Source organism: Haplochromis burtoni, unplaced genomic scaffold, assembly GCF_018398535.1.
Source record: "Haplochromis burtoni strain Fernald_Lab_line unplaced genomic scaffold, NCSU_Asbu1 Contig_77, whole genome shotgun sequence".
NCBI classification, from domain to species: domain Eukaryota; kingdom Metazoa; phylum Chordata; class Actinopteri; order Cichliformes; family Cichlidae; genus Haplochromis; species Haplochromis burtoni.
The window spans coordinates 31,642-56,450 of record NW_024582438.1 but is presented as its reverse complement, the minus strand read 5'-3'; the positions used below and the strand labels follow the sequence as shown (position 1 = coordinate 56,450).

Here is a 24,809-nt window from a genome sequence, read left to right as displayed (position 1 = left end):
AATGTCTGGTATGGAGGAATCGATATTTCAGTATCGATTGTAACGCCACTGCAGAAGAGACTACAGCTTCACAAAAAAACAACTTCAATGCTAAATGATCAAATTCTTCAGGTGACAAATTTAGAATAATCTGGGCAGCACTATTATGCTGCTACCTAAGTTTTAATTTTATTCACCTTTAAATATAAGCTACCATTATGTGTGTCATTTCTTGAAACTATAGTTTTGATGTGTTAAATCAGACCAATTTCTTAAGCTGGGCAGTAAAGTAAGTTTTCTGCTCTGTCTGTTGGATTACTGACCTCAGATATTCAAACTCATCCACCTTTGCTGCCTCTCCTCCTGGCATCTTCACTGTTCACACATATTTATTCTGTCTTCCTTCTAGTGACTTTAATTCCTCTTCTCCCCAGAGCATACCTCCATCTCTCCAGGCTGTCTTCCACCTGCTCTATCACTACAAATCATATTGCTGTCTGCAAACATCATTGTCCACAGAGACTCCTGCCTGACCTCTGTCAGTCTGCCCACCAACCACTGAAAACAACAAGGGCTAGTCTCTGATGTTATCCCACCCCCACCTCACCACTGTCTTGCTGTCCTCATAGATGTCCTGCGCCACCCTCACATATTTCTCTGGTGCGGTTCCTCTATTTGCACCCTGGCATGTGCTTTATCTCCACGTTTATCATCTGGACCTAGCACCTTTCCAGTCTTCATCCTCTTTCTCCTTAATAATCCTTTGTACTTCCAGATTCACTAACTCTCTTTCTCATTTTCTTCATTCATCAGATCCTCAAAGTATAAATAAATAATATAAATATAATATAATAATAACAACATAATAAAAATGAAATTGTATGACGCCATTCACGTGTCCACGAAATGCGTTTAAGAGTCATTATTGATTTTTCTGCTACCTATCTTGGAAAGTTCTGTTCCCAGTTGGACTTTTTCATTAGGCAATAAGCGTCCTGGCTCTCAAATCAAAGGCATATTTTTTTCTGCAACACTTTATTGAGATTTTGCAAACTCCAGCCTCAAAATAATTGTTATAATCACTTTCAGAGTCTTCGCTGCCATCATCTTGCATGTCTATCATCAACAGCAGCAGCATCCTCAGGGTTCAATAACAAAGTTACATCCACAAAAACTAATAAAAGTAATAAATCAACAATTAAACAACTGTTTTGGCATGCTATAAACACACAAATGACTTTTTTATTCAAATTTTTTTTGTTTGATTCATAACCTAGTTCTAATTTCTATATTTCTTTACAGTAGAAAAATAATGTCTTGATTTCTGGAGTTCTACAACTGAATTCAATTCAAGAGGAAGTATTAAAAATCATCACTGTAAAGTAATCGCTGACATGGGTCAAATCGATCATAATCAATCACAAGAGCATTCTTATAAGAACAGCTAGTTAAAGGTGTCACTTTCATAATTTCCCTCAACAGCACACAAAAAAGGAATATTACACACACACACACACGCCAAAAGACAAATACAAAGAAGGTACATTTTAAACATTTCACTGAAGAGAGGAGTATTAAACATGAAGAAGAAGAATGAAATGATTTACAAAAAAAAGAAAAGAAAACTCACACAATCATATACAAAAGCAGAAATAACAATTGGAGGTGTCTGTAACAGCTGGAAGTGTTTCAAAAGTGAACTGAAGTACCATCAAAGCACAGAAACTGTTTGGAATATAGAAGCCAAATAGTACCTCAGATTAAGCAGCTCTTTGGGTTTGTCAAATATCTTAAAGTTAGTGACTAAACATACCTAGTGCACCTGTAAATTGTGTAAGCTATATAAACCATGCAGTGGAGACGATAGAACATTTTTGCAAAAAAAAAAACGACACACATTCATGTTACTGGCAAAGGACAACACACAAGCAACGTCTCTACAGCAGTGCCGGGGATGACAGACTGTCAGTGTAACTCCATGTGAACTGTGCGCAGTCAGACACCCAGGTGTTTGTTCAGCCGGCTGAGTGCGTCACCGACGATGTCAAGCTCGTGTCGCAGCTCCTCCACCACACTGTTGATGCTGGGAGTGTCTTTTAGCACGTCCACACTCTGGGTGTAGGGGTTGTATCGAACCGTGAAGGGACGCTTGATGGTCTTGGCAAACTCCCTGAAACACAATATTAAATAATATGCTATCAGCAGTTTAGCTTAAAAAGCTTACAGCTATTCTTGCTGGGTCTACCTATATATTATAATGTATAAGTTAAATGCTGAGTGTTGTAGTCTTTACAACACAGTCTTTACAATTAAGCTCACCTCATTTTGACTTTGGCCTCCTCAAAGCTGTCTGACACAAAGTAGACATCCTGAAACGTTGTGATGATGCATTCCTGCTTTGATGTAATTTTGGGGTCGAAAGGCATTATCCTTGCATTACCAGAGAGCGCATGCTGTCAGAGAGAGACACACAGTGGAGATGTTGAAAACACAAATTGATCATTTAATAAATGTGCATCTATATTTTCTCAACAAAAAAAGATTATTTATTGTGTGTCCTAAGGTGGAATATGATCAAGTTTGTAACGTAAAAAGACTATTCTGTCTGTGTTTTTAAAGCTCTTTGGGTAAAGGTGCCCACTGTAGCATCCTACCATCCTGTTTGGATGTCTTTACCTTGAGCTCACTGATAGATGACAGAAGTCCAGCTCCATAAGCTCGCAGCTGCCCCTCTTGTTTGCATAGACCAAACTCCACAGTGAAGAAATAGCACTGCAACCCAGAAGAAGAACACAAGCAATTAGGACGACCTTGTTGGATTTTGAAAAAGAAATATCTTCATAAATATTGTTTGAAAATAAGATTGCAGCAGTGACTCTTACAGTGGCCAGTTTTTGAACTGAATCATCAGAGGCTCCAAGTGAAGCGAGACCAATCTCCTGAGAAAACTGAGCAAAGCTGGGCTCTGCCAGCAGCGGGACGTGGCCCAGCAGCTCATGGCATGTGTCCCTTAATAATAAAAGAAAACCAAATATTAAAACCAAAATTAACATTTAGATTACATATTTAGATGTAGTATTGGCTAGTACTCACGGTTCAGGGGTGTACAAGGGGTCGGAGCTGTGCCGCACATACTGGGTGCAGTGGAAAACGCGGAATGCCAAACCAGCAAGAAAGTCACGGGGGGACAGGTAACCTGCCACAGGCCTGATGGTAAATCCAGTACGTTCTAGAAAGATAGTGAAAATATATTGCATTGAGTGATTGCACCGCTAAAAGTGAACAAAATGATTTAAATCAAAGGAATATTTTAATCAAAATTGATAATTTACCCCTGAGGAAGCGTGACACATCTTCCAGCTGAGGGATGTTGTCCTCCCGACATTCACAATATTTGGACAGCAGTGGCAAGTTCTTCAAGTATTCCCGGCAGGCGTGGGTAGGGTACAGCTTGTTGAGCTCCCTGTACACAACACCCCAAGTCTTCACTTCCTCCTGTGTGAACTCAATACGAGGAATGGGATCTCCACTGGAAAAAGACAGAAAAAACTCCATAAGAATCATGATTTTTTTTAAAAATACAATAGACATTTAAATAGATCAAAACTTACTGTTTGTAGGCCATGGCAAGATCTGCAAAATACTTTCGCCTTTTCCGATAGACATTGTCCTTGAAACCCTGATAAAGAGAAACGTAAAAATATAAGAATGCTTCATTTTAAGAGAGTTTGGTTTTATTTGCTGAAGTGAGGCAGCAGGTTGATAATGTACCGGATGGTCAGCATCCAGTTCAGATCCATACATCAGGACTCGGTTAGCACACTTATCCAAGTCTGAAATCTTCTTTGGGAACCAGGGTACTTCATACATATCTGAGAACAGAAGAAAAAAGGTGCTCAAATTTAATGTTGTACCTTTAATTCAGCATCTGGAGTGTATTCACTCACTACTTTCTCACCTTCCTCGCGTAGACAGGAGTTATCTGGAGGCTCCATATCCACCACATTCACATGCTTCCGCAGCAGCTGGATGATTTCATTCAGTTGCTCGTGGTTGCTGTCACAGTCCACAAAAATTTCAAACTCAGAGTTGCGTCTTTTGGATTTCCTGGACTCAATGTGTACAAGGTTCACGTGGTTTTCCTGCGAGAATAAAACAAAAGAATTCTTTATTCATTTCAAAGCTAACAATGTGTCGCAATCAAGTCATTCTGTAAAAAGGAGCAGGGTTTGGGGGATGTACCTGGAAGAGTTTGAGTGCCTTTACAAGTCCCCCAACTTCATTCTTCAAGGAAAAGATGATTGTCGCTCTCCCTTTCTCTGATGAATTCTTCTTTTCGTTGTTTTCTTCAATTTTGGTGAAGGTTGACTTGTTTATCTGAAAATGATCAACAAAGACAGAGAGATTCAGTTGTGTATAATAGGGAGAAAAAAAACAGTGGAGCAAATGAACGTTTGCTAGCCAATCTAAACTGGCTTTAAAATAATAATTAAGTCTACATATTGCACTTATCCACAGACTTGATGCAGAGCTTCTAATTACTTAAGACTATAAAACCATCCTAAATAACAACAATAATAATCCTATAAATATAAAGAGTTGCAGACAGTCAGTCAGTCTTTAAAACATACACTGGCAGGTATATTTGTTACTCTAAAGGGAATCATTGGCTTTTTCTTGACATCGCTGGTGTAAAAAATGAGTAATGGAAGTGCAGTGCATGCGCACAGGCAGGGCTCAGATTAAGGCTGACCAACTTCTTTGTCCAGTTCAGCACCTCGGATAGCGCTCTCACGTTGACGCGTGCCTGTGCGCGCTGCACACGCCAGGGGAAAATTATTTTAATCCTGCCTCAGATTTTAGCAGCGAGGCTGTTAAGATGCCAACAGCACAGAATAACTAATCTGTTTTGATTGACTCCAAAGTTTTCTCCTTTACTCTACCTGTATACTGCTTATTGAGGTATTTTTTAAAAAAAAATTAACCCGCTCTCCCCCCCAAAAACTTTCGAATTTGTCATCAAACAATAGGCACATAATGCCAAAGTCCAACGTTTAGACTGGATTAAAAGGATCACGCCCCTCACGTGAGACAATTAAATTCAGTTAAATTATTTCCTACCACATTTCGCCCTTCGTACATGGTGTAGACCGCGCGGCACACCAGTTTTCGGTGAGCCCTTGCCGGTAGTATCCCTGAAAGCATTAGTGCATGGAGTCTGGATCAGGACGCTGCCCGAGGTCAACGTTTTGCGTCTCGGTTTAACGAAGATGAACTTGTCTCTGTCTCAAAGAATCGCCTTACAGCAATCTCATTTGGAGAGCGGGGAAGCCTATTATTAGCTCCCCTCCACTCTGAAATCTGGCCACACGTTAGGGAAGCGCTTAATCAGTACAGCGCGCACGTTTTTTAGGCCGTTAAGTGGGAGAACATCGCTTCCCCTCATCAAATACTTTACTTTTTAAAGTTGTGAAATAAATACGATTTTTTTTTTTAAATCCAGGGGTATAAACGAGAAACATAAAAAATGTTAGATTTTTTTAAAAACAGGTGTGATCACATTTGCATGCATGGGGGTATAATTTGTCCAGCTTTTACTTTAATAGGATTTAGTAACGTGTTCCGCTGTGAAATCTGCCTTAAACGTCGTTGATTTCTTTTACTCCAGTTTAAACATGTGTGTTTTTCGTTTTATCTCCATGTCTAAAGCAGCTGCGATATTGTCCTGGAGTACCTGTCAGCGTTTTCTATTTTCCCCTTGCATGTGCTTGGAGACATCACATACTGCAGGTTGATCGGTTTATCTTTTATCTCCTCTGTCTGCGAATGGTGCTCAGCATGAGCACTGAAGTGTCTTTTATCATACCAAATTCAGATGTCTCTCTTTCTTTAACCCTCTTAACTCTTTGACGTAAATTACGGTATAACAAAACGGCTTAAATTAATCTGCGCTGACGACAAAGTGAAAGCTTATTCGATGAGATGACCCGCACAGATCTCCCCACCACTGTCCAAAAAAGTCACTTAAAAACAAAACAAAGCAAAAGTTCTTCATCTTGTTTGTTTCTATTGATTTGATCGAAGATAAAGGGGTTTCTTTAAGATAGAATAATAAAACCTTCCTCCTTCTTCTCTTTCTGTGAAGTTCTTACCTCATTGTTCAGCAGTTTTTCTTCAAAGCCGAGGTTCATAGAGTCAAAAGATCTTCCTCTACGTGGTCCTTCGATTTTGTTTGAGTACATGTTAAAGTGCTGCTGTTCTTGTTTTTTTTGTTTTTTGTTTTTCCCCTTTCAGGCCTTTTTATTTAGTTGGCTTTCCTCTTTGCAAAGTGGGGTGTCTACCCAGTGGAGTGGCGCGCCGTGCTATTTAACCGCACTGAGAAATAGGGAGGGGGCAATAAGCTCACCCAAAGCAGCAAATGGAAAAGGAGCAGCAGCACCGCCCACATCATTAGGGGGAAAGGGGTGTCTTTTTAATTCACCTAAAGGCCCGATCAGTCACGAAATCAGATTTTACCAGGAGAATACCAATCACGTTTCACGCCTATTAGGAAACTTTGCTCTCTCTCTCTCTCTCTTTTAATGTTTGAATTATTTAGCTATTACTAAATATGTTAAATGTGAACTCATGTTAGATTGGTACACAGAGGTCATTCTTATTGCTTGCTGACACCCTGAGACAAAGAAAAGATTGAGGTTTAAGATTTAAGTAGCCCACCAGCCTTCCATCCAGTGATCCAAACATGCTCCCCCCCACTTCGAAATCCCGCACCATAAGCTCCTCTAAGTTCTTGCACATAACAGACATAATCTGCATGCTTTCCATTCTTTAACACAATGCACCTTTTTAAATGAGATCAAGACAGAAAGCAGAGAGAGCTTCAGAGGCCTCTACAGACAGAATCAAGGTGAAGCGGCGCTGGACGTGAGAGACCTCATTACTTTAAACAGATAACACCACTGTTTACTCTTAAGCTTTAGTCACCTTACACATAGGACGGGTGACATGTCTCTGGCTCTTAGCAAGCTCTTTTAGCTGCTCGCTGATCTAATGTGATGATACATGTGGCTAATGCACATGCTGTTTGTCTCAGGTGGTCCTGGGCTGTGTCACTCGTGACACGGACAGATGCTTTACACAACCCAAGCGGGCAATGAAGGGAACTTCCTCCTCAGATGTTGTGTAAGGTAGAGCTGGAGCTAGAAGTGTTCACCTGACAGCCTCTTAAGACTCGCACTGATGTGATGTGGCCATAAAGTTTGTAGCAAAGAACGCGTAAACATGTTTACCTTACTGTTAGCTTAAGCTCCTTATTGCTTCCATGTAGAAGGTGAACATTTCTGCTCCACTGTGCAAACACAATATGCACAGCCTGGGTAACAAAACACAGGCTGAACATAAACAAATCAGAATTTCATTAAGTTACATTATGGTAAGAAGCACTGAAACAGGAACTCTGTTGTTTATTTAGGGAGATGAAATAAAAATGTCAGTTAACCGTTTAAGTTCAGATACCCAGCTTTTTAAACCTAAGGATTTGTGATAAGTTAGAAGTTAAATTTCCCAATTTCCTCAATCCTAATTTTAAGAACATAATAACAGTATTTATTAGCAATAGGAAGAAAAAACAAAACCTAAAAAAAGACACTATATATATATTTGTATATGTCTGTGTTTGTCATTTTGGTGCACTGCTAGAAAAAAACTAAACTAATTCAACATGTCATAAAATATGAAGGAATCAGCGCAGATCATTTTTTAAGAATAAATCAGTCTCCATATGATGCAATATAGACCTCTGATAAAAGTCTTTGTAATCCAGAGGCTCTTTATTCACACCACAATATGTTGAAGGTTATTAAGAAGACTGCTGCTGTGTAAAGCAATAAAGAGTGCTCTGGCAGGTATTGTGGCCACTAGAGAAATGTTAATAGATGGAACATTTTTTTCCTCTGCAAAGTATTGTGTCTTGCCTCTTGAGCACGAGGAGAGGAAAGCAGCCTAATGAACAGTGTGTCAGTATTGTTCAGGGCTCTCTAACGAACGGTACCTTTCAAGAATCAAGTAAGACTGTGTTGCACACAGGGCACCGAGCACATCCAAATTCCCTCATAATATAATTTCCACAGATCTGACTTTTATGCTGCACAGGCCCTGTCTATGTCTTTGATGTCCTTGCATCTTGACAGCTCCAGGACCAGCTCCCCTTTGTTTAATGACTGTCAGAGGCTATTAGAGTTCATGTTGGATCCAGTTTAAAAAGCATCGGTTTATCTGTCCCCTCCTGTCTCATGCTAGGAATATAATTTTCTTTTAAATCACGTTTAAACAAAAATCTAAACTCTTATTAACAATGACTAGTGGCTCGTGCCGTTTCTGCTTTACCACTCAGAGGGGAATTGACTCAAGATGCACTGAGATGCTTTAAGCCAACAAGGGTCAGAGAGTGCAGCATGAATAAGATGGCTCATTCTAGTTCGTTCTCCTGATGACTCACCTCTCTTATGTGAACAGTAGTCTCTTGATAATTAAGATGAAATGCTACAGTGCAATAATATAGCTAATAATAAACATCAATCTGAAACCCTGTTGTCCAGCTGAAGTATAATAATTATATTATTGGAAATGATATCATGAAAATTGTGCAAAACCTCTTTTGTGAACACACTCATCACACAAACCTTCTAAAGTTTCAAGTTAAATGTGCAATTTTTGGTATAGTTACAGAAATACATCTACTTATACTCTTTTTTTTCTTGAACTCAAATACTTTTAGACTCAAAACAGATTTCTTCCAGCTTTTGATGAGGCTTTTCATGCTCTTCTAGAGTAAGATAATGAGACTACTCAACACATTAACACATCCGATCACAGAAACATAACCTACTTTAGAAGAAACCAGCCATGGGATTCTCTAAAAGGCCTGCTAGGCTCATCATGCAAGCACAGTTGTTTTTTAAGTTTCAAAGGAAAACGCAGCACATAAGTCACTGTACACACTCTTATTCCTGTGGTTTGTGACAGACATGACTGAGCGCGTTAAAGCTGCATGGTAGCCAGTCTGTCCCAGTTCTGTTCCCTTTAATCAGAGGGATTTATTCACAGTGTCTGAGCATCAAGCTGCAAGAGATCTCTCTGGCTAATCTCACCCATGGCTATGGCTAACATGCGCATTATGTGTATTAGAACTTACTATATCTCACAGAGTGTTTGGAAAAAGAACAACACTAACTCACTACAATAACAATGAGCATTCATGGTGCACTCTCCAAGAAGAGGTCAGGGGTCACAGTGCAGGAGGTTTTGCTTAATGATACTTCAGCAGGGCAGATGCCACCTTTTGATGCACTGAGTCCTTCCCTAGTTTAGAAATACAAGGTTTACATTTGCACTCACATGATCAGTATACACCAACAACAGCTACACATACGCAGCACAGCAAAAACTACACAATAAAGAAGTAATGGCTGAAAAAAACATGATCAAACATGCCTGTTTGTTTGGGATGCAATAAGAAAGATAAGAAACACTTCTTGATGCATTCTCAACCATCCAGGAAAGTAAATCTCCAAAAGTTGATTCTGTTCATCTGGATGTAGCGTTTTGTGGGAGAAACGTTTTGTCACTCATAACGCTACGTCCAGATGAACAGAATCAACTTTTGGAGATAAGAAACACTTATTTATCATAAAAGATCATGATTAATCAACATCTAACAAGGAGCTTAAATACAGACTGAATGTAACTATTTTGGCGTGCTATTATGTGCTAGCATTTATATGCTGATATAAAGATTAACTACAACTGCCTGCTATGCTGTGCTGTGTTATATACCAGCGGTCTCCAACCTTTTTTGCGCCACGGACTGGTTTATGCCCGACAATATTTTCATGGACCGGCCTTTAATGTGTCGTGGATAAATACAACAAAAACTAGTACAGTACCGGAAAAAAGAAGATTTATTCATAACACATGTGAAAAGACCCAGAAAAACCGAGTTAACGATCAAAACGATAACAAAATAACACTGAAAACCGATAAAAACCCTGAAAATCATACATTTCACACCTGAGCCTCAACTCTCGCGGCCCGGTACCAAACGACTCACGGACCGGTACCAGTCTGAGGCCCGGGGGTTGGGGACCGCTGTTATATACGATGTAATTATAAATACATATGTCACACTGGACACGTACAGATTTTGTAGAGTTAGAAAAAAAGAAAGGCAATTTACCCTTACAATTAAGGCTTTATTTAATATCACAGTAATTTGATTAGTTAATTGTGTGATTTTATAGTAACTTTATTTATTAATGAATCAAATAATTTGTAATTTATTTGATATGCAATTTTGTAATTTGACAGGCTTCAGTTCAAGTAAAGTACTGATTATTCTTCCTAAATAATAAAAGTTTTTAATAAAGACATTATTGGAATTCGTTTAATGTGTTTTATTGAACAAACTCAGCCACACCAAATTTCTTTTAATGGTATATCAATAGTGAGGACTTGCATTTCATAGGAAAGCTCAGATACACGGGTGGGTATAAATTAAATAATTTGAGCGAATGTTTCTTTTCATATTGTAGGAAGATGAACGTTACCAGTGGGATGGGATATCTGTGCTCCCTTCCCAGCAGCTGATTATAAGACCAGTGTTTGAATTTCCAAATATCCAAGGTCTTCTAATAGCACTTCATCAATAGAATTCCAGTCTTTCACCTAATCCTGAGCTCTGTTTCAACAACTAACTAATCAGAGCAATGAATGGTCAGCTTGCGTACACTTCCTGTGACAGGGCTGCTTCTCTTTAATTAGCTCCATTTCTTTCAATGCAGAACAAACAGCAACATATGCCACTTGGTGACAGGCGTCAGTGTACACAAGAACCGGCTAGAGCTGCACCCATAAACACCTGCTGCATTCAAAACAGACGAGTTGGACGTGATGCAAAAAAATGATAGAGCATCACTGAACATGTTCCGCATGTTCTGTTTATTCTGGTGTCATATCAGATCATGTAAAAAACACAATTAGTTAAAGTGATGGCAATGGCAGTATTGCATCCCTAAATGTAACAGATTCACCAATACAAGCAGCTTAAAACATAATTCAAGGAAAAATATAAAGGATGTTTTTTAACACAGCACTTCTTGAAAAAACAAAAATATATTAATTAATTTACTTATGTGATACTAATTTATTTTATGAAATCATTTGCCTCCATATAAGCCGAGTGTGATTACACTAATGATGACGTCCAGATCAAGGCAAGCAAATATAACTCTCATAGGCTGATGCCTAACAAATATGAAACACAGATTAATTCATTCTTAATTTATAATTATTATATCATTATATTTGAATTCATTTATTTGGTGATTCAAAACCTTTCCACCTCTCTATAAAAGAGATTGAGCTGCTAAGTAGCGCCCACGCTGTGTATTTTATCATTACAATATCCTTCCTTGATAACTTTATTAAAGAAGCACAAAAGGCGGTTAAGGCAAACGCAAATATCGTCGTAGCCACATCACTTTTTTGCGAGCAGCAAAGGTCAGAGGCTTTGATATCCAGGGATAACGTGAGGGGAACATTTTCATTGTCAATCTGTTGACAAGAGATAGAAAGCCAGGGAACTCAGGAAATGAACTGAAGGGGGCTTTGATTGCACCCACTGCATCACGCGTCTTTATTAACACGCCTTAACCAGGCGGATCTGAATAGGACGGGCCTTGGAATCAAAGGATGGGGACGTGACGCTGCACACGCATTCTTCATCCCTTCATTATCGCTCATCCTCCCCCAGCAACAACCGCTAGAACAGTGTTGGGGCCACTTGTGACAGCTCAATTATGATAACCCTGGCTTTAGAAAATGCACTCAAAGCACATTGAAAGATCAAGTCACAAAATCATAAAAATTAAACGTCTGCTGATTTTGACAAATTCCTTTTAATCTTAAATAGTCTTCTAATTTCATTGATGCGGTCCCTCAATTTAATGTTTAATGACCGTTTCTTGGTGTAGAAGAGACTTTTATTAACTCCTCAGTCTCTCAAAGAGAACATTTCCATGTCAGTGTTTTATGTCAGTGCTTCATAAAAGCCCTTTCACAGGACGTGACCTTAAGGTTAATCCAAAATTCAGTGTGAGGGAAAATGTTGTGTCATTTAAAAGACCAACACATTTGTGGGCAAAAAACAAAGAAATCACTGACATCCAACATCAGGCTCAGACAGATCTGACATGCCTCAGTGCCAGTGATGTGTATAATACGCCATCCACGCAGCGAACAGCCTGCTGTGTTGTGTTCACAGAGTCGGATCATATCAACTCTACATGAAGAATGGCAGACCGACAATAAGGTTTGGCAGGGCAGCAGGAAACATCTGGGCTTCACCCTGATCTCAGTGACATGACACGCCTGGAAGCGAGGCTCCGAGACAGAGTAGCGAGCACAGTGCAAGTCACTGGCTACAAGCAAGCTTGACAGGCCAAGCGTGATTACACTCTAGCCATTTACAGCACAAACAGGTCATGACGTCTAGATCAAGACACTGGTTACCTCAACCTACGTGGATCATGGGTGTAGCTGACGCTCAAACACGTGTTTTGTTCTGTGTTTTCTCCCCCCCACATAGGGCGATCTGTCTCACGTACACTCGGGATTTCCATTAGAAAGAGCGTTCACATCAATCCAAGCTTTAATTAAAAAGCTGCTATATTCACAGAGCCTTCCTGAGCTTTGCTGGAAATGCGCAGGTTCTCTTGCTCTTCTCCATGAGTGGGCGAAATGGGGTATTTGGAAACCAAATGAGTTCATTGTTGCCAGGCTCAAGCCTTTCATCTAATTTTATTGTCCTTACAAGAGTGACTGTCACCCTCTGGTAAACACTTGATGTTGTCATCAGCATTAGCATCATTACTCATATGCTTAAAAAGGTGAGCCCATATACTTATCTCAGTTTTATCTTAAATAAATATTTATATTTTTTAAATTTAATTAGATAAAAATCTAGAATTAATCAAATATACATACATTTAGAGTATTTAACAGTGCATTTTGAAGTATTTTAGAAGTAAGCATACAGGTTTGTTAATGTTTGGTTAGAAATTTCTTTTCTCAGCCTGTGAGAAGATATTTTCTCCTGTGTATGTTCCTGACAGACACAAGGAAAGAAAAAAGAAACAGTCAGAAGCATTTAAATAACCAAAGTGAGTTCATTTACTTATAACCAAATATATAACTACTACCTTATATAAAAAAAAAACACTTAAAATTGTGGTTTGACATTATTAAATTTTAGTGCCAGTTGGCTGTCTTAAAAGCTCTAAATTGTGTTGACTGAAGCTGAATGTTAAGAAAAATACTTTATTCCTAAAGAGTCTGGAATCAGAACGTAGTATTAATAATGACTTGAATTCCTCATTGCAGATTATTCAGCTGTTTTTTTGCAATTTCTACATGAAAAAACACTAAAAAAGGCTTAAAGACAAATTACTTTTAATTAAACACTGTCTATAATTAAATACAAAAATAGTATTCTTAAAAAAGGCTTTAAAAAAAACAACTTTAATTTTCCAGACTTAACTTAAAAGTAGCTTACAATATTCAAATACATGACAGTTTGCCATTCGTGATGTTGTCCTTCCAGTGGAAATGCAAATAGCTCGTTTTGAAGCAGGATCTTTGGAGAGGAAATACTGGCTGCTATAAAAAGCAGAGGTGAGAGTCTGAATGAGTGCTGAACACTGATCTGCAGGGTGCTTCAGACGGGACACTGTGTCCTTATCACATCTGCCAACTGGGGATCAGCCTCTGACAACATGGTCTGCAGGTGCTGAAACTGCACAAGAGGAGGAAGGGCAGGGTGGAAAAATAATGTTTATTTTCCACAGGAGCTGTGGGAGTATGGCAGCAGTCCATCACACATCCTGATCTGACACGAGCTCTAAAATAAGTCTTTTGCTGTATTAATAGCATTACAGGTCAACAATTTCTGCCTACAGTTTACATCTAGACAAGTATTATGTGATGTTTTTTAAATAGTATAGTAGTATTCTATCTTGAAAACCCCCCAAAGGTATTAAAGTATTAGAAATTCTGAGCATTTGCTTTTTATACCCAGTGAAGAATGTCATTGTTCATTTTGCTATGAATAAATCTTTTTTCTCAATAAATCTTTTCAAAATAATATAAATTAGAATTTTAATCGGAAGGTTTTAGGATTTCATGATGAACTGTGACTCACTGTAACATACCTACAAGGACTCCAGGTCTTAAAAATCTGACTGTAACTCTGTAACATGAGTTCATCCTTCTCAAGTAAAAGCAATAAGTCTGTGTTAAAATATTTGACAAGTTGTCCTGTTATTTCTGACAAAACAACAAACAGTTTGTTGTGTTTGTGCAAATGAAACCTCAGTTAACTTAAAACGGCCTAAACCCCTTTGAACGGTATCTATTCACATGTACGTGTCTCATTGTAAATTAACCATTTAGAAGGAGCACTTACTGAATTCTTAAACTTGGGAAGTAAAGTGGCAGCAGCTGCGAGGCAGGTTTTCTCTGTGAGGTAAACTTTCTTCACCAAATCTGCAACTGTGTCCTAAAATGGGGGGTAAAAAAAAAATCCATATTTAAACCTTGGTTTTTACTGGCTGCTGATTAAAATGATCTGGCCCACAAAAGTGAGCAAAATAAATCCCTAAATATTACCTTTTGAATGTGAATGAAGAGGTCAGCCAAAAACTCTGCTGTGATCTCTGCAACAGTCTCGAGGTGCTCATCTTTTTCATCTTCTTTGTTTGCACTGCCGTCTTTGCACTCATTTTGGTACTGGCATACCCGCAAGATGCTCCCAATGAGAGGCAAACCTAGAGGTATTCAACCAAAAACGCAGCAAATTAAAAAAAAACAAAATAATGTTTATATTCATTCATCACCCAAAAAACTGAAACTGCACAGATGGGTCATCCTTTTCAAAGAGACTAAAGCCCAAACACTTCCACACAGTTTAATCTTAGTTTACTGTTTGCAGTCCTGGGGTCCGTTCTTCATACCTCGCTAAGTAAGTTAGCTGGATTTGATTGTTGACGATTTCGCGTGATCTTGGATCGTTCGGTTCCCCGAAGCTCATCCGGGACTTGCTGTCATAGCAACAGAGCCGTAAGCGTAAACCTGCTCGGGAGCAGGTTTACTTTATGTAAACAGGATTAGATCGCAGCCACTCAGGTATGTCCGCTTCATTTATACGAAAGCAACAGTGACATTTTACCATAAATAAATATTATCAATGTAACTAAAGATAATGCAGTACTTGATCCTTTTATTGATTTCATACAGATACATACAGGTCATTTCCTAAAAAAAGGGAAATGTACTATTAATCATTCTATTTCATGTATTTGATTATTTCTGATGTAATTCATATTTTAGAGTAGTAACAGTAAATTACTTTGTGTAATCAAGATGAGAGACCACGGCTATAAAAGCCAAGGTGGATTTGGGAAGTCTGTCGCAGCCATGTCCTGTCCGTATACGCGAGCCACCCATTGCGGAAGGTGCAAGATTGATAAGGAGAGTTTTCAGAATTCAGCGTATATTGCGGGACAGACAGGATCCTTTAGCTCAGCGCGACAGTGTGCTCATATAGAGATATCGATTTTCCCGTGAGGGTATTATTTACTTAACCAACTTGTTGACGAGGGGGTGCAGGACCACCACCTGTCTTTTTTTGCTCTGCCCTTTTCTTGGTTGCTGTTATGAACAAACAAACAGATTATTTCAGGGTCTCTTTTCAAGAGACTAAAAGCAATATAAGTGATAAATATTACCATTCTGTAGAATATTCTTATATTTCACTTTCACTTGTTCCCATGTTCTAGTGGGTCCTGTTGTGGCTCTAATGTGAAAGAGGATATAATGTAATATAATATAATAAATTTACCCTACCGCCTACTGGTGTTGGCCAGAGGGGCCGATGGCGCGATATGGCAGCCTGGCTTCTGTCAGTCTGCCCCAGGGCAGCTGTGGCTACAACTGTAGCTTGCCTCCACCAGTGTGTGAATGTGAGAGTGAATGAATAGTGGCATTGTAAAGCGCTTTGGATGCCTTGAAAAGCGCTATATCAATCCACTCCATTATTATTATTATTATTAAATTACTTACGAGTTTAATTTGTCAGCAACTTTCTGCCAGCCCTCTCTCCTTGCTTTTGCAGCCTTTGCAGTGTTCCCTTGCATTTTAATTAAACTCTGAAACTCCTGAAATCCATCACTCAAGAGTTCTTGCTCTGCTGCCGAAAAATACCGAGCGCGCTCCTTCGACATTTTCGCCGACCAATCAAACGGTTGCCGATCAATGTTTCTACTATCGATGCGTAGCCCCTGTTAAGCCACCCAATGATCTCACATTACTTCATCCAGCTATACTAATCGTCAACAACAGGTGTGTTTGGAGAACCGGAATAGCGAGCTCAAAGTTGGCGCGATGATTTGATCTTGGATGTAGTAAGCGAGGTACGAAGAACGGACCCCTGCTCACAGCTTAATGGGCTCAGCTGAATGTTTGTGAACACTGGTGACCTCTGGTGGTGTTTTAGGCCTCAATATGACAACAGCTTAACAGACAGACAAGTCTAATTTTAGGATGGCACTGAAAATCATACCGTGATATACAGCAACATTCGTTTAAACTAATTATTCAAACAATGGGGTGACCACAAAATCTGCTTTCTTCACTTCCTGTATGGCTATCAAGAGGACTTATTATTATCTGCAACATTCTCTGTGCAGCTAAACATCAGTGTAGCTTTATGAAAACTTACTTGTGTCACTTTTGCTGCACCACTCATCGTGACATTTATAAAGAGCCTGCAGCACAGCAAGTGCTTGGACCAGAATGCTTTTCTGTTCATGCAGTACAACTGGAAGATCATTTGGCTGGCAGAGGTCCTCACACACGACGTCACAGACAAACTCCCACACAGATTTCCCCGGTCCATCAGAAGCAGCTAGAAGAAATACACAAAGTCTAATTTTAAAAGGCAACCGCTTCTCTATTGTTATCTGATAATGGTTTAAGTACAACATTTCAATAAAGACCTTTCAGTACTGAAATGTCTCACCAAAAACCTGAATCCCCTCATCTATAGTTGTAAGTAACTGGAGGATATGAAGGTAAACCTCTAGGCCATTCGGACTCTCTGATCTGTGAAAACAATTTAATACTGTGGATTCTTGACAATCAACCTCACCTTTAATTTCGCAAGTACACTGTATTTAGTTTAACTCTGCAGTAAGAGCCTGGTTAAATGATATGCGTCATCAAAAACAGTAATACAAATACTTCATAAAACAGATTCAGATTCCCACCTGAGCTGCTTGGCTGCTTCAAGAAGACATGAGGTCATCTCCAGATGGCTTTCACCATCATCCCCCTGCTCCTCATCAGGCTGAGCTGTGATCCAACTCTTCATTAACTCTTCATCAAGGTCAAACAATTTGTCAACTAGTTCTCCCACCTTCTCAAGCAGATCCGCTGTAAACACATTCAGTATATACTTATAATGGTAAGTTTACAACACACTCATGTCAACAATAATTATAAGCGTCACAGGGACTTGCAGTGTCAAACAATACAAGTAACCAGGTTATTACTGGAGAAATGGACTAAAACTGGAATTAAACAGAATAAAAATAAATACTATTGGTGGAGCTGCACATGATGAAACAGAGATTGGAGCGCACAGATGTGTGCTGTCGTATTCGCTGAAGCCACAGTGAACAGACATCTTTCTGAGAAAGACAGGTCAGCAGCAATCTGCAAACATCATGAGGAAATATGAATATTTCTCGTTCCGTTTCTCTATTTCACACGTCTACATAAAATGCAAATCGCACCTGCTTGTTTCCAGCAGTGTTGGAGGATCGGTATCTCCCAGAAGCAGCAGCACCACAGACCTGTGGACACAAAGAGTAGATTGAAACCCATTTATGTACAACAGGGGTGGGGAGCTCTGGGCCTCAAGGGCCAGTGTCCTGCAGGTTTTGGATATCACCCTGGGTCAACAAACCGGAATCAAACCATTAGGTCATTACCAGACATCTGGAGAACTTGTTGAGGAGATAATTTAAACATTTGAATCCGCTGTGTTGGATAAAAGACACACCTAAAACTTGAAGGACACTGGCCCTTGAGGCCTGGAGTTCCCCACCCCTGATGCACAACATCTATCAAAGAACTTTTTTTTTTTTTTTTTACCCACCCCAAGTCCTCATTTTGGCTCAAAGTCATACAAGTTTCAGGAAAACACGAAATATTCCCAAGGATTCCCACACTAATTTCCTAGAGGAAAAAAAGAAAGCATTGTATCAGAAATGTATTAGAAAATAAATTAATTGTACAGGATTTATTCTGGTAGAGAAAGTATGCGTAAAAAAAGGATTTCACTCACTGTAAGTCGTGGACAACGTGATTTGGAAATCACTCCTAGAAGAATATCTGCAGCTTTAAATTCCTGCAGAAAACCAGCCACATCCTACAAACAGGTGGTAAATAAATAGTCAGTTAGTAAATATATAAACATTTAATTAATCACTTTTAACTGCAGACCATGTGAAAGCCAGGCAGGTAGAAACCAGCTTTATTTGCACTGCTTTGTAATTAAATTATGCAAAAAAGATAGCTATTATAAACTTGGTTGTAATAACTCATACCAAAACAAGGTGTGATAAAACCAACTTGAGTTTGTTGACAAAACTACTTGCAGTAAAAAAATAGGCAACGGGTGAAGTGTCTTGCCCAAGGACACAACGATCGAGACTGTCGGAGCCGTGGCTCGAACCGGCAACCTTCCGATTACAAGGCAAACTGCCAACTCTTGAGCCACGATCGCCATTAAACAGGACACAAGCTGTATGCATCATGTGTGACAGAGCAATATTTTAAGCTTTAACATCATTTGGTATTTGGAAAGTTTACCTGCAGAAATGCAAATTCTATTGTTATTTTTCAATTTTTCTTTAACGAGTGATTGATTTCTCTGGGCAGTATACTTACCTCGATGCCACTTGTTCAAATGAAACTATTCTCCTTTAACAAGGAAAACAAACAGTGTGTGGTCTTTGGAACACAGAAGAGAAAGTCTACCTTATCCATTGCCATATCCCACACTCTGCACAAGTCTTCCTCATCATCATCAGATAGCTGCATTGGACCTTCACAGCGCTCTTCTGAATGCTCTGTGACCATCTGCAAGACAATTTTACAGACATTAGCAAATGCTGCTGTAACACTGCACACTTTCACCTACCAAACCAGCAAACCGATGCATGACTTAAGTGCTGAATGAAACGTGCAATATTTATCACTTCAGTTTACATCAGCAGCCTGCCTACATGGATGAGACGAGTCAGGGTGCTAAAAAGCCAGTGCTTGCTGTAAACAGTGTCTCCAATGGCATCCACATCTTCGTCCTCCGCTCCATCTGCTGCGTCTGGGGGTGGTGATGGGTTACGGTCCATGATAGGAGACTGTGTTTCAGCTGGAGGGGATGAGCTCTCTTTCTCCACTTGCCCAGCACCGTCAGCGCCACCATCTGAGGAAATAAACCAAGGAACGCATTACAGAAATGATGAAGGAGATTATCAGCCAATATTTTGGTGTTTCTGATTTCTACAAACTTCTCCGTAGCACTTGATGTAAAGGCTCAGTGATTATTCAGATCTCTTCAGATTGAAAAATTTAACATCAATAAGTAGCAGCAAAATCTAAGTCATTTTACCCCTTACTTCTGTTAATACCCTAACAAAAGCACTTGAACCTCTATCCGCATATGTACAACTGTAGTTAAAAAGCTTGGAGTTTTAATAGCTACTTCCTTGCATTTACCAACTACATAAAACGTACAAATAATTATCCCTGCTTGTATTACCTCTTATATAAAATACTATAATTCCCTGTACACACGTTAATCCAATTCCAGTCATTTTTGATTGTCAATAAGACTGTGTGACACAAACAAAATGTTAAAAATCCTGTTACAAATCATTAGCAATGGATATAACAATATAGTGCATTTTCCGTAAAAATGAGGGAATAGTTTATATTATCACCACATCGAAACTACTATTTATATTTTTACATTTAAATTAAATAATTAAAAATGAATTAAATATGGGCCTTACATGGCATTATCTCGTTGTGACACACATTAGCTGACCCCAGTCACGCAAGAGCTTCCTCAGCTATCATTACTGCTCCTGTATGATTGTTAGAAAACTAGCTTGTCTGCAAATATTGACTACAGAGTGCCCAGTCTCGGATCAAGTGTGCCATTAAGCTCATACAGAGATGCGTTGTTCGGCTTGTCGTTGCAGTGCAGCATGCTACATTGCAGATTTCCTCCAAAACTTCGGCCCAACACTCATAATGTGAAAGCAACAACTCAACTTGTTTGAAGTGTTTTCGGCTGGGCGTCGTGCTCCTTAAGTCTAGTGTTTTGAACAATGCATGAAACAATATATTTATAGATGTAAGTTGTAATAGCCGCATCTCTCAGGTCTGTTTCAGGCCATTGCTGGATTTTGAGTCAGTTATCTTTTTTGTTGTTGTTGTTTGGGTGATTGATAGGTCAAGTGTTAAGTGGCTTAACAAACAAAGAAACAAACAAGGAAAAATATTTCTCAGAAAATAGTCAGGTACAAAGACTGGACTAAACCCTTTCTCCTTGGAAGCAAAATATGGCCAGGATGGCTCAAGAATTTGGTAACCAATATATTTTAATAATTTTTGAGAGCCCTTTAAGGATCAGCTGCATGATAGATTAGAGATCGATTATCTCCACATATGTCCTCATATTCAGCTCCCAAACCACACCTAAAAACCCAAAGTGGCTGGGATTTCTCTGATATAGCCTGCTTGACTGTTGTCAAGCCTCATAGATTCCCCCCCCCCCAAAGTCCACAGTCAAGGTTTTTCTTATTTACTCTTTTAAGTTTGTTAGGTTTTTATTTCACTTGTTTACTTTACCTTTCCTTTTCGTTATAGTCGTGCTTTTGTTTACGTTTGCCTTTTACATTAGACGTTTGCAATGAATCGCATTTTAACTTGAACTTGTTTTTATGAGTTGTTGTTTTAAAGTGTGCCATATACGCGACAGCCACTGCGCTTGACATGCTCGGAGCATTAGAATGACGGCATACCTTAATTTTACAGGTATTTATCCGGACAAGGAAAAGGCAGCCATCCCTCCTGGCACTTTGTCGTTAACGTAACGTTAAATGTACCGTGGCAAGGTTTGAATACAGTTTATAGTTCACCACACAAAGCTTAAACAGATTACAGTAAATCTTGTTGTATCATTTCAGTGTCATGCTAAATATTGAAACGCTAAATATCAAGAAACAACAAAGGCACACTCAGTAAAAGGTAAAGGTGGTGCTTATAAATACTAAATGTTGTCCATTTCACGTTCATTGGTTAAGCTAACAGCTATAATTAGTTATTAATGGTGGATTTCTATCTAACTTTCGCAGGCAGACGCACACTTTTTAACTCACCCATACTGACCGCTCTTGACTACCGTTATTAGCAGGCAATTAAAGGCAATATCATCGAATGCTTTTAACTTTTCCACCACAGCAAGCCGCTCGGTTGTTTCAAACAGCCTCCATTTAGTACTAGTGGGTATCTGCGCATGCGTGAAACCAGGACCAAGCTTCCTGCCACCCGCAAATAAATAACGCCATCTGCAGTGCGCAGACGGAACTACGTGTCCACATGTGAGAGAAGCGAAGCTGGTAGTGGATTGAATCTGCAAGATAGTGTCATATTTTAAAAATTATAAGTTGATTCTGAAAACTGTTGCACTTACAGCAAAAAAAACAAACAAACAAACAAACAAACAAACAAACAAACAAACAAACAAAACGCCCAGAGAGGCTTGTAGCATGTCTCTTTCTCCTTCTGTAAGGCACCTTCCGCTAAACAGCTTCTCTGTCCATGAAGTTACATAAAGGGCTGGGTATCGTCACTGATTTCATTCGATTCAATTTTGACCCAGACAGTCAGAAATATTAAAATTCTGATCATTTATCCGAATGTTTCTGCAAACATGAGGGCTTGAACTCACTGTACACAGTAGTATCTAGGTTATTGGAATATCAATTTACTTGCTGAAAACATAAAACAAGTTTCTGTTGTATTAACCAAGGCTGCTTATTAATTTAATGCTGATTTGATGTAAAATCTCCAAATAATATTAGAATACATAAACCAGGGAAATTCTATTAAAATTTAAGTCCAGTCAGAGAAAGTTTCCTCAAAGAAAGGTTCAGAATATCATGATGCTCCACATGCATTACAATGGAAACTTTAAAAAAAAATTTTTAATACTATATTTTTTATTTTTTCCATAGTACACCAAACTATATAAGCAATACAAATGTATAATTTATAGATTAAAAAATGTTTTAATCTATAAATTTATCTTTATAATCTCAAATATATTACAAAATTTGACTCATATCTTAAGAGCATGCTTAAGTTGCTTAAGGACTTTATTTTATTGGTTTAAGCAGTGTTGAAACAAGTATCTAATGTTAAATAGTATTATGTAAACAGGGACCCACCTCTAATCAAAATTGTCTTGGAATAATTTGATGCGTGTACTGTCCTCCCTGAATCAACACAATGTATACTCTTAGACAGGAATAGCAAAAGACTTCTCATCATGCAGCTGTCCTCACTTGGGAGTGGTTCAAAGCCCTGTTTGCACTAAGAAGAGCTTTGCGTGCAAAATAACATTTGATTAAACATGTGTTTATCTGTAGATACATCTAATCACAGATAGCCTGGTTACATCCCTGCTCACCAGAGGAATGACTGCACCAGCTTCAGTAATTGATGACTATACAACTGCTTATACTTGTACTTGTGACGCACAATGCTCAAAAACACTTTGACTTTTGCATGTAGGCAAATTTGTAAATTTAAAGCAGTTTGTAAAAATGCACATTTCTTGAAATTTGTTGTTAAGAAGAAACAAAATACATCACAGGACATCTGTGATTTTTGGACAGTAGAAATTTAATAGTGAACATAAATCATCATAATCATTCTTTGGGCATCTCTGAAGCTGCCCATCTTTAGTTTTTCTCTCACCAAGCTACTGATCTTTTATCCCATACAATTATTTGGTAAGCTGGGCCCCAAAGCCAGATGTTTGGTAGAATTTGGTAGAAGGTGTTAAACGTAGCCGAATGTGTTCTAAAAGCAAACACAAACCTACTGTCCAGACTGTGTGTGAGAGTTGAAAAATTCGCAGCTTAAGAGGCCACCAGACCTCATACAGTATCATGCAAACGTGATACAACACGTCGGCAATGGTGGTCACCAAGGATGTAGACCAGTCAGTTTATTTGCACATCCTGTGCAATTCATGAGCCACAAGCAATTTAGATAGTGCCTTACACACTCTTACTGCACTACCAAATATTAACTTTAAGTAAGTAATATAATTTTATGATATGTTTTAAAATCTATTTTATTGTCAAATGAGAATGTCTTGATTTTATGGTAGGATTTATTGTTTTGTAGGATTTTGGTTGGATTTAGATATTTTAAATATTGCGAAAACAAAAAATCTTCACTGGAGCAGTGTGGTTGAACATATTATAATTTCATTCGCAATTCTGGATATCAAGATATGATCACTGTCCCACAATTTGCTTTGCAGAGATGATTTTTTTATTTTTGTTTTATTCACTTTATTTTTTTCTTTTCCATGTTGGATTGAAATAAGGTACAGCAGAAGACTTGAAATACATTTAAAAGTTATAATATGATAATTCAAATATATGATAATTCAAATATAACATGCAAGACCAAGGAAGCAATAACTGTCTGGGGCTTGTTCTAAGTAAGCTCTAGCCTGTATGTTATACTGCATTGTTAACAGCTCATTTCACTGAACTACAGCATAATTTATTAAATTAATCTCAAGTTCATTTTTTTATTAGCATTCGTATTATTAGATGAATATGTTATAAACAGGGAAAGTTAAAGATTAAGCTCTCAGAGAGGGAGTTGTGTTTGAAGGCCTAATGGGCGTCCATCCAGCCATTTTTTAACCAAGTGTCACAGGTCTCTGTACCAGCGTTTTGAGTTTTATTTTGTATTTTTGAGTCTCTTATGTTAGGTTTCTGGTTATAAGTTCATGTTTTAGGGTTTATTTGAGTTTAGGTTTTTCATTATTTCTCATCTGTTTCCTTGGTTTCTGTGTTTTGGTTTCTTGTCTAGTCTGTTATGAGTTTTAGGTCTGTCAAGCTTGCTTTGTCATGTCTATGTCTCCATATTTCCGGTTTATTTTGAAAGAGTCTGGTGTGTTCTTGTCATTGTGTTGAGTCTCACTTTCCCCGTGGCGTCATTATGTTTATTTCAGTCAGCTATTTCCCCATGCGTTCCCACTTCCCCTGGTCACGTCCTGTGTGTGTGTATTTAAGTCCTCTATCTTCCTTGTTCATTGTCAGGTCATCTGTCATGCTCACTATAGTTGTCACAGTTTTTTTAATAGTTTTCATGTTTGTTGCTGCCATCAGTCCAAATAATGGCTCGTTTGTTTGGTTTTTTTTGCAGAAAACCGCAGTAGGGGAGACCGGGGATAGTTGTAACGTGGGTCAGTTGTAACACTTCCAATTTCTCCAATCAGGGCAAAGTTTCAAATGATGTGACTCATCCTGTGCATGCCCAACTCAGTTCTGCTATCACATGTGAAAAATCAGCACATTTTGTCAAACACAGACAATTTAACACGAAAAAAAGTA

At 38.6% G+C, this 24,809-nt stretch overlaps 2 protein-coding genes across 3 annotated transcripts; both read right to left on the bottom strand.

The window, feature by feature from the left end:
- Positions 1–981: 981 nt before the first annotated feature.
- Positions 982–6,336, bottom strand: tph1a (tryptophan hydroxylase 1 (tryptophan 5-monooxygenase) a). 2 transcript variants are annotated; one of them, XM_014341142.2, is made up of 11 exons: positions 5,101–5,356; positions 4,222–4,356; positions 3,938–4,121; positions 3,751–3,851; positions 3,591–3,658; positions 3,312–3,508; positions 3,073–3,208; positions 2,862–2,988; positions 2,656–2,751; positions 2,299–2,432; positions 982–2,149 (listed from the first exon to the last, which is right to left on the bottom strand). In XM_014341142.2, the coding sequence occupies exons 1-11, from the start codon at positions 5,182–5,184 to the stop codon at positions 1,975–1,977; spliced, it is 1,437 nt and encodes a 478-aa protein (XP_014196628.1). In that variant the 5' UTR covers positions 5,185–5,356; the 3' UTR covers positions 982–1,974. The 2 variants fall into 2 exon arrangements, with proteins under 2 accessions (XP_014196628.1, XP_005945676.1); XM_005945614.2 differs by lacking the exon at positions 5,101–5,356 and adding an exon at positions 6,132–6,336 and having other exon boundaries at positions 983–2,149.
- A 6,846-nt stretch (positions 6,337–13,182) lies between these two features.
- Positions 13,183–21,709, bottom strand: saal1 (serum amyloid A-like 1). Its single transcript, XM_005945615.3, has 13 exons — positions 21,546–21,709; positions 19,383–19,582; positions 19,135–19,236; positions 18,440–18,523; positions 18,251–18,330; positions 17,886–17,945; positions 17,690–17,805; positions 17,358–17,523; positions 17,111–17,193; positions 16,811–16,996; positions 14,701–14,858; positions 14,498–14,590; positions 13,183–13,828 (listed from the first exon to the last, which is right to left on the bottom strand). Exons 1-13 carry the CDS (start codon positions 21,547–21,549, stop codon positions 13,751–13,753), a joined length of 1,410 nt encoding a protein of 469 aa, XP_005945677.1. The 5' UTR covers positions 21,550–21,709; the 3' UTR covers positions 13,183–13,750.
- Positions 21,710–24,809: the final 3,100 nt, after the last annotated feature.